At 44.9% G+C, this 9,872-nt stretch overlaps 1 protein-coding gene across 2 annotated transcripts in view; it reads left to right on the plus strand.

Annotated features, from left to right (window-relative positions):
• Positions 1 to 9,872, plus strand: part of ZNF879 (zinc finger protein 879) — an 18,559-nt gene continuing 8,687 nt past the window's right edge. The window contains exons 1-4 of one of the 2 annotated variants that reach the window (XM_012650001.1): positions 1 to 23; positions 596 to 663; positions 3,290 to 3,966; positions 4,403 to 4,498. In XM_012650001.1, coding sequence (XP_012505455.1) covers positions 3,822 to 3,966; positions 4,403 to 4,498 — 241 coding nt within the window. In that variant the 5' untranslated portion in view covers positions 1 to 23; positions 596 to 663; positions 3,290 to 3,821. Of the gene's footprint in view, positions 24 to 66; positions 664 to 3,289; positions 3,967 to 4,402; positions 4,499 to 9,872 lie in introns of those variants that run through there. The other variant, XM_012649999.1, reaches the window with a different exon arrangement.

Below are 9,872 nucleotides of genomic sequence, written 5' to 3' on the forward strand. Positions count from 1 at the left end.
CAGGCAATCCTAGAGTGATTTAGGTATTTCCTTTTTTTGTTTAGTGTAATTTTGTCCACTTGCTAAGTTCCCTTTTCTCTAACTGGTGACTTCATTTCTAGCCCGCGACGCTATTCCTCTTGAGCCCTTGTTTTTTCGGGGGAGGAGGGCGGGACGAGAATGGGTAACACTTCCTTTAAAGCAACTTTTTGACGAAGTAAAACTTCCATGAGTAAGAAAAGAGCGGCCTAATTTTTGGTTGGCTGTTCCAGAAAAAGGCACCCACTCTTCAAATGCTATTTTCCACCTTGAGCAATATCCAGGTCCAGATGTGTGGAATATTTATGTCATTTCTCACTAGTCTAACATCTCCATGGGCCTCGCTTGATTGCCCCCTTTGCCCTGTTAACGCACATCAGTGGTTTTAAGCCCTTGGTTTGATTCATCTTTATTTATAAACCAGTGGCTGAAAGGTGGCAGGTTTTGGTGGCCATGCTCAGGGTCCCTCTCTGCAGGTGCTCAGCAGGAGGAGGTTTCTAACCGGTCTGGCCTGGCGAGGGGCGGGCAGGAGTGCAGGCGGGATGAAAAGACCTCACATGGGCCTTCTGCATTCCAGGAGCCTTCCCTGAGAGCGGCAGCAGGGAGGGAGAAATGGCCAGGAGGTTGCTGCCAGCCCAGGCACAGGTGAGTGAAAGCTGCTGCGTTCTTGGACTGCCGTCAGGGTTCAGAGATGGTAAACTTGTCTCCTCCATTGTTGAGCTCTCCAGGCCTTGAAACCCAGGGAAGGACCTGAGGACGTGCTAGGTAAGAAACTCTAGAAGGAAGATGTTTCCTTGCCTCAGAGCCAGTCTAATTGTGAATTTGCCTCTTAACAGTTAAGTACTTGTTGACTGGGAATTGAATGGAGCCCCAACCCCTTCCTTCTGCCACTCAGAGCTTTGTGAAGGCTCCCGGTATGTTTTTGCCCTGTGGAGGACAAAGACACCAAGGAGCGAAATAATTCCTTCATAACACTGGGGTTTCGAAGGGGAGACCTCAGGGACTGAGGACCAATCAACATATGGGAGAAGTCAGTCTAGGGAGGGACCTCATGCAGGAGGGTGGTCCCACAGAATTATCATAGAGCTGAAAAATTTCTATCACCTTGTGATGTCATAGCTGTCATAGCACAACTACTTTTTTAAAACAGAAAATAAATTTAGTGTAGTCTAAGTGTATGGTGTTTATAGAACCTACAGAAGTGTACGGTAATATCCTAGGCCTTCACCTGCACTCACCACTCACTCACTGACCAGAGGAACTTCCAGTCCTGTAGTCTCCATTCATAGTAAATACCCTAAGTACTCTACACGGGTGGACCTTTTTTTTTTTAAATCTTTTATGTCGTATCTTTACTGTACCTTTTCTGTGTTTAGATATACATGCCTGCACTATTTAGTACAGTAACATGCCGGTATAGGTTTATAGCCTAGGAGCAATAGGCTCACTATACCATATAGCCTGAGTGTAGGTTTGTGTAAGTGTACTCTACGATGCTTACACAGCAATGAAATTGCCTAATAGTGCGTTTTAAGGAACATATCTCCATCATTAATGATGCATAGCTGTATTTCATGGTAAGGGTCCAGGTGATTTTCTAGAAGGATTGAAGAAAGAAACCTTGTGAGTAGGTGTGGTCAGGGAAACTCTCTAGCAGTGTGAGATTTTGCATTCACACAGAAGGACCAGGCTGTATAGGTGGTGAATGGAAGGCATCCAGAAGAAACTGAAGCTTCGGCAATGGTTTAGGGGCAGATTTGGCAAAAAGAGCCTCCCTGAGATGGAAAGCTTCCTGGTCCAAGTGATTTCTTCCCTTCTTCAGCCTTTCATGGCATTTAACTCTGTATCATTAATAAATTGTTGGGAAAATATAATTAAAAACATAATCCCCCAATCCAGAAAACCTCTATACAAAGGTAGAAGAGAAAGAAAATCATTTTATTATTGAATAAAGATTAAACCAGATTGTGATGCACATCACAGGCAGTCCACTAAAGAGATTGCAGAGACAGAAAGCTCACTCTTCTATGTAGCTAAGTGAATACTACCCAATATATTTAGGTAGGTTTTGCAGTTTGGAGTGACATGTTAGGCCCATCTCCTCCCAGGAAACTGGGCAGTTGGCCATTATCTTTGTTAAAAAATAAACTTTGGCACGTTAGAATTTTAGAGTTTATTTGAAGCAGGCATTGAGCAGCTCTAAACAAGAAGTCGTTCAGGGTTCTGCCTGAAGGAGTGAGGGGAGAGCTTTATAGGGTGAGTGCAGAAGCAGAGCAAAGAAATTGTTTGATTGGTTAAAGTTTGATCGGTTGCCTTATTTGGACTGTTTCCGTGCAAAGTTCCTGATAATGTAACTAATGTTTGGGTGGTGCTTGTGATTGGCTGAGCTTAAGCTTCATTTTGTTGGGAACCCAAGGCATTGGAGCCATATCAGCCTAATAGCATCCTGTCAAGTTATTTGAACATGTTCCTGGATGATTAAATTCAAAAGAGATGGCTACCAGTTCCTGGAGCGAACTTTCTTGAGTTGTGAGACTGGCAAGTGACTTGTTTAGCCATTAGAAAGACTGACATACATTTGAAAAGGACAAAGCAAGAAATTGTGAAAGTAAAGGGGGTAGCGGGAATGTCTTTTACCTTGTTTCCAACAGGAAGAATCAAACCACTTATTTTTATTTTGCCTTTGCTCTTACAGGTCAGGGAATATGCCTGGCCTTGTGATCTCCTTCCTGGGCTTATGGGAATGTACCTTGGGGTTGGTAAAGGGAAAGCAAGTGGTGACCTAACACTTATACCTCTAGAAGTGTTCCTAAGGAAGTAAGTTCTGTATGCCTTTCTGATGATGTATACGATGCTCAATCCAGCATTTTTAGAGTATTAAAAAAGTGGAAACAACTAATTGCCCACCAGTAGATTACTTAAATAAACCAGTTCATCCATACAGGGAAATATTGGGCAGCAAGTACAAATGTTGAATAGGATGCAGTTGTCTATATAAAATGGTTTTATTTTGTTTAAATATGGAACCTGAAAAGACATATAGCAAAAGGTTAAAACATTTTCTGGTGGTAGAAAGTTAGATTAGCATTTCTTGTTCTCTTGCATATTCATCTTTTCTAATTTTCTTTTTTAAGAAAACAATTCTTAGTAAGGAAAGAAAGGGGCTGCTGGTTCAGAGTGGTGACTGTGGTCCGGTGAAGCAGGAGAGAGGTAAAAGAACAAAGGCTTCTGGGGCGGAGAGGGAGAATCCTGCCGCAGTCTTCTCCTCTAGCTCTCATTGAAGGCTGTGCAGCCCACCACCTGGGCCCTCTCCTGGCAAAGCTGCGCCTGGGACATTCTCAGAGCCCTCCCAGCTGTGAATGTCAGTGTCCTCTCCCCTAGGACACAGAGATGGCCCATGGTGATGACAGAACTAGGACCCAGTGACCTCCCTTCCAGGCAAGCCAGGTGGTCTCCCACCAATTCCTCCCTAAGTGAGTGTGCTGGCGCCTCCTGCTAAAACCTAACTCTTATGTGTCATCTGTAAGATGAGAGTTTGGTCTAGGTGATTGTACATTTCCAAGTCTAAAGGTCTGTGTTTCTCTCATTTTGTTTCGTAATTTCAAGTGCTTATCTCGTTTGGCTGCTGTGTTTAAGCTTTCTGAGGGGCACCATGCTTTGCTCACAGTAGATGCATGACAAGTACGTGTTCAGTAACTGAGAGGTTGTCCAGAAATACTTGACTTGAAATACTTAGAACCCCGAGTTGTGGCAGGGTTGCTTCGCAGTCATCCCATTGTGAGGATGGTCCTGGGTGAGCAGGAATGGGTTTGCCATTCCAGGGGTCTGTGACATTCAGGGATGTGGCCGTGCTCTTCAGCCAGGACGAGTGGTCGCACCTGGACTCTGCCCAGAGAACCTTGTACCAGGAGGTGATGCTGGAGAACTACGGAAACCTGGTGTCACTGGGTAAGGAGCTTTCCTTGTGGTACAGAATCTGCCAAGAAAGCATTTTAGTATCTCAGGGAGGACACTGGAAGGGCTTGAGCAGGTCGAGCTTGCAAATGGTCTCAGAGAGTGGCTGTTGCTAGTCCCTTTGGCTGTATGGAGAGCTTACAGCTTGGTAGAGTTGGCAAAAGGTGTCTTTTCTGTGCTTTTCCTGTCCTCTGCTCCCCCAAGCTCTGTCACACTGGGTCCCATAGGGCATTCCAGCTGAGAGGAGTGCACAGACAGAGCCCTGACTTTCTTCCTGAGACCAGCTCCTGGCCATCCTCTATGAGCCCAGTTTTAAGCCCCTCTCAGAACAAACTCCCTTCTCCCTTGCACTGTCCTCTGCCCTGGGAGCTCTGGAGCTGGGTCTGTGTGCCAGAACAGCCACTCATGTCTTTGTCTTGTTCATGAACAGGGATTGTGTTTTCCAAGCCAAAGGTCATCTCCCAGTTGGAGCAAGGGGAAGACCCCTGGATGATGGAAAATGGGATTCCCCAAGGCCCGCTTCTGGGTGAGTGGCCAGAGCGATTGGGAAGCGGGCATAGCGTTTTCTGACTGCCTGGACACAGGGAGGAGGCTGCACTCAGGAGACACTACCAGGGGCCTCCTTGATGTGCCGGGCCAGGTGGGGATGCTGGGGAGGGCCATATCCTTTCTCTCCAGTTTTTTGATTACTTGATCCATCAGGTTCAGAGGGAGGGTTGAATAGTACCAATATGGGTTACATGTTTGCCAAATGTCTCTTGTAATTTGCAGAGTATGCAATGCAGTATGTAATGTATAAAGGTTTATGATTCTTGTTATCTCCCACCTTTTTCCTTTTCTGGATTGATTTTCCTAAATGACATTCCCTTAGTGGTTTGAACATACCTTTTATCACTATAATACATCCCTCATGGTTCCATCTTGGAACAATCTTTTGCTTTGACTTTTTTGTCTACAACTTATTAAACATGGTTCAGCAGAAGCAATAACAACAAAAGCCCAGATGTATGTGTATGTATATGCACACCTGAAACAGGGAAAGTGGGTATAGCAAAGTGGTAACAATTACGGAATCTAAGCAGAAGGTTTGCAGATTTTCATCATGCCATTCTTCCCTTTTCTGTGGAAATTTTTTAAATAGCACGTTCCAGATCCTGGCTCCTAGGACCTCTCACTTAGTCTCTAAAACCCTTGTGGGATGCTGCATCCTAAGCTCCCAAGTTCTGTTCTGTTGGGATTTTGTCTTTGTTTCCGGCACCAGAGGAGGGCTCTCTTGAGCTTTGCCCCTTACCTGGCGTTTATTTTTCTCTCTAGCAGGACGTAGGCTTTCTGTGTCGGTTCAGTTTAGTGTCTCCATTCATGAACTGTCTTCAGATGTCCACCTTTGGTTCGACTAGAATATTTTCTTGAGTAAATTTTTTCAGAAATATTCCTGTGTGCAGTATTTGTATGTGTCTAAAATCAGTTCTTTTCTCTCTTCTGGGAGTTGTCCTTTGGACCTAGATTTTTTTCCCCATTAGGATTGTCCAGACTTCACCCCCCTGTCTTTGAATGCTGACTGCTGTTGATGACAGACAAGCCTCCGTTAGTCTGACTCTATTTCCTGCATAGGCAACCTTTTTTTCATTCTGTCTTCTGTCTGGAATCCTATAGGATTTTCCTATCTTTGGAATTTAGACAATTCATTATGTTGTATCAAGGAGTGAGTTTGTTTTTGCTTTAATGTTATTTGGCATTCACTGGGCCCCCTGCTTTGAAGACGTGACGTGGCCCGTATCTTGAGACCGAGGAATGAACACAGAGACACAAAGACGCAGACACACGACTGCAGCCCTTACAAAGAGACACAGACACCACAAAGACGGTATAAGGCTGCAGCAAAAAGCTCTTGCTGTAGTTGCTTGATTTATAACACAGCCTGTCTGGCAACTGTCCCACTGCAATTTCTTTGTTCCCACACTGTCCCGACTCAACACGTCCCTGTTCCTTGTTGTTTCGTCTCCGACGAGCAGATGTTTGCATCTAAACTCTCTAGCCCCTCCTGTTTGCAGGGTTAGGGCACCCTGGACTTGCGTGCAAGGCCACAGACATGTTCTTGAGAAAAACAACAAGGAACCGCTCCCAGACAAAGGTATCCTCTACATTTCCCCCTTTTTTATTTTGTTTTAAGGCACAGGACGCTGTGTTCGAACATGTTGCAGCACCGCCATTATTTTATGATGTTGTCCTTCTTTATTTATTCTTCTTTGGGACCATCGCCTGTAGACTATGAGAAAGCAGACAACAACCAATGATACAATGCATAGATTGCTAGTAACTGATGTAAGCCATGTTTTAAGGTGTTCAAAAGGGTTTAATTGGGCGAGACCATTAGCCAGGCCTTGAAAGATTTCCGCCTCATTCATCTCAGGGAGATTGTCATGGAACGCATCAGTTATTTCTTGTTCCAAATTTTGGAGATCAGAGGTCATATTGACACTTCCAGATAAGAGATTACGGAGTGAGGTCCAATGTCTGCTCGCATTAAAAGGAATAGGGATAACACAAAATCGGGAGGAATTCCAGTCGCAGCGGAGAAATGACTGCCTTGTCAGTACTTGAATTTGGTCACCTAGCCACTGTACTGTATGTTGCAAATTCATAATTTCTCCTTCTAATCTTGTATCAATTTCATGTTAATGCTGCCATAGTCGGTGGGAGTCCTCATGCCACCGACGAACAAAGTCAGCTGTTTGGATACTTTCATGCAAGGCCAAGCTAGCTGCTTTGGCGGAAACAGCAATGGCTACCAACCCCACAGCAGCGGTTATAATTAGGCCTACTGCTCTCTTGGCTCTATGTGTTAAAGCAGATACTTTGTCGAGTAGGGCAGTGAGCGTGCCAGACTCGCTCCACGGTCTTGACAGATTCACAGGAAGCCATAGCTCAGTCCCAGCCTTTAAAATGTACAGACTATGCAAGCTCTCATTGAAAGATTGCCAAGAAGTGTGGTTAAGGCACGTGTGCAGAGAACAGTTACTTACACAATGAATACGGTTAATTGATGAATTCCAAGTGACTTTGTCCATCAGCAAGAGATATGGATAGGGGACACAGGCCAAGATATATATAGAATGATTCTTATGTAAGTCGACCTGGAAACCTACTGAGTTATTATAGGACATATTACCTGTCCATATATTTATATGCTCTCCAGATGCAAGCAGTTTCCATATATGGCCTTGCATCGCAGTGGTTCCCAAAAGATGAGGTTGAGGAGGGGATAAGCCCTTATCATGCCATATAATAGTTTCATTTGCCGAGGCATCTAAGGAGTTAGACCTACGATGCCACCGAAGTGAGTGATTAGAGAATTTTTCATGAGAATCGCCATGGGGGCTCCAGTCAACAATCGGTGGGGTTTCGCTTAAAAGCTTCAAAGCTTTGCCTCTGCATTTAGTCCACTCTATATGTTGTAAAGGAGCATCAACATGTGGCATAGCACATACGGGCAAGGGTGACTGACCCTCAGATTGGTAGGTTTTCCTCGGAGGCTTTTTACGGATAACAAAACTGTAAAGTCTGTAAAAGAGGAAGTATTATACTGTAGCCCCCAGGCTTCATGGGAAATAGGCAGACAAGGCCTAAGACCGAAGCAGATAGGATATCCTTCCACACTTACAGAATAATTGGAGATTAGCCTCCCTTCCTCTTAGTTATATAAAGACCGAGTTTGGTAGGGAGCAGGCATCCAGTTGGAATCATTGGTGTACACCATGACCTCTGGGTCACCCCATGCTACAGCTTTGAATAAAGGGGGATATGGGACATAGGTCTAATAGGTATAAGTAGAAGAGGGACACATGCAGCCCACCCGACAAGAAACGATGGCGAGCATTGCCAGAAAAAGAGTACCAGGGTTGTGCGGCTGTTGAGCGCGCGTTACCACATTTTCAGCCTCCTGAGTAAGCTTCTTAAGCTGTCCCCACGTTGGTGGTGTGGCCCTAGTCGTGGCCATTGTGTAGGTCCTGCTGCGAATAGTCAAGTTCTGGAATTCCTTGAGAAAGTCCTCAGTCCGCCCTTGCTTGGCCATCGTGTCGCTTAAGACAGCGCGTTGGTACCCACTCACAGCCGTTATCTGTGGAAACATAAGCATAGCCCCGACCCCACTGTAGTACCACCCCCTCCCTCCAATCACCAGTAGATAAACGGACCTAGACAGGATCAGGAGAAGAAGGAGCTAGAGGTTTAGCGGGGGTGAAATGATGCTCTGCAGCAGAGGTTCCCAATGCCTGCCAATGATTCAAAAAATTTAATGTGAAAAGGGCTCGAAGAAGATGACGATGAGGTGACTCCGGAGTTCCCCCTTTTTGTTTTAAAAGTTGAAGTTTTAAAGTACGATTGGCACGTTCGATGATAGCTTGGCCTTGACTATTAAAGGGTATGCCAGTAACATGATGAATGGAATACAGGTGAAGAAAATCAGCCAATTTGTGAGAGGTATAGCCCGGGGCGTTGTCAGTTTTGATAGTATGTGGGAGGCCCATAACAGCAAAGCAGGAATGTAGATGGGTGATAACTGCGTCAGCTTTTTCAGAACTCTGAGCTGTGGCCCACTGAAAATGAGAACAAGTATCAACAGTATGGTGAATATAGCGAAGACGGCCGAAAGAGTGAAAGTAGGTAACATCCATTTGCCAAATCTGGTTGCGTTGAATCCCCCGAGGATTACAGCCTGGTAGAAGAGAAGGAAGATTAATAGGGGCACAAGCAGAACACGAGCGGACAATCTGTCTGGCTCGCTTACGAGCAATAGAGAAGCGACGCTGTAGTCCTCTAGCATTGGTGTGGTGCAAGGCATGCTCGGTGTGCGCCTGTTGAACAGAAGCAATCAGTAAGGAATCAATAGTAGCGTTGCCCAGGGTGAGAGGGCCAGGAAGGCCACAATGGGAATGGATATGAGCAATGTAAAGAGGGACTGAACGCAACCAAAGGAGAGTTAGGGAATTGAGAAGTAACATAAACAGCATATTGAGAGTTGCTGAGAATGTTCAAAGATGTCGAAGGGAAATCCTGCAAAACCAAGCAAATAGCATATAATTCACTTTGCTGGACTGAAGAGAAAGGGGAAGAGACAACTTTCTCTGCAATTGAACTCCAATACCCTGTTTTGGAGGAGCTGGATGCATCAGTGAAAAATGTAGGGCCTGGGACAAGTTGCGATGCAATATTAGAAATAGGAAGAACAGAATGAGTTTGAAGAAAAGAGAATAGTTTATGGGCCAGATAATGATCATCAAACTGACCGACAAAGTCGGCACAGGCTATTTGCCAGGCAGTTGAAAATTCAAAATTCGCCTGTATATCTTTGGCTGTTAATTTAGTAACAATGCGACAAGGATCCCGGCCTGAAAGTTGCCTACAATGTCGTCGGCCGCGAAGGATCAAAGCAGTGAGCTTAACCAAATAGGTAGTCAGTTTCTTGTTCTGTTGATTGGGTAAAAACAACCACTCAAGAATGCCATGGTCTTGACCTAAACACCCAGAAAGTGAATGGGGTGTATGAAATACATAAAAAACTATAGAGCAGGAAAGGTCAAGGAATGTCAAAGTTCCAGAGGTAAGTCGCTGTTGCACGAACTGCAGCTCCTTTTCTGCCTGTGGGGTAAGGGTACGAGGGCTAGTCAAGGAACTATCACCTTCCAAGGTAGAAAGTAAATGCTGCAGGGCGTAGGTGGGAATGTCTAAAGTTGGGCGTTGCCAATTAATGTCTCCCAAAAGTTTTGGAAAATCATTCAAAGTCTTTAAATTTTCCCTGAGAATTTGCAATTTTGGGGGTCGAATCTGCATTTCTGATAGGCAATAGCCGAGATAGTCGATAGGCAGGTCAGTTTGAATCTTTTCTGGTGCTAGAATTAAAT

The sequence above is a fragment of the Propithecus coquereli genome, unplaced genomic scaffold, assembly GCF_000956105.1.
Source record: "Propithecus coquereli isolate 6110/MARCELLA unplaced genomic scaffold, Pcoq_1.0 Scaffold308, whole genome shotgun sequence".
Taxonomy (NCBI): domain Eukaryota; kingdom Metazoa; phylum Chordata; class Mammalia; order Primates; family Indriidae; genus Propithecus; species Propithecus coquereli.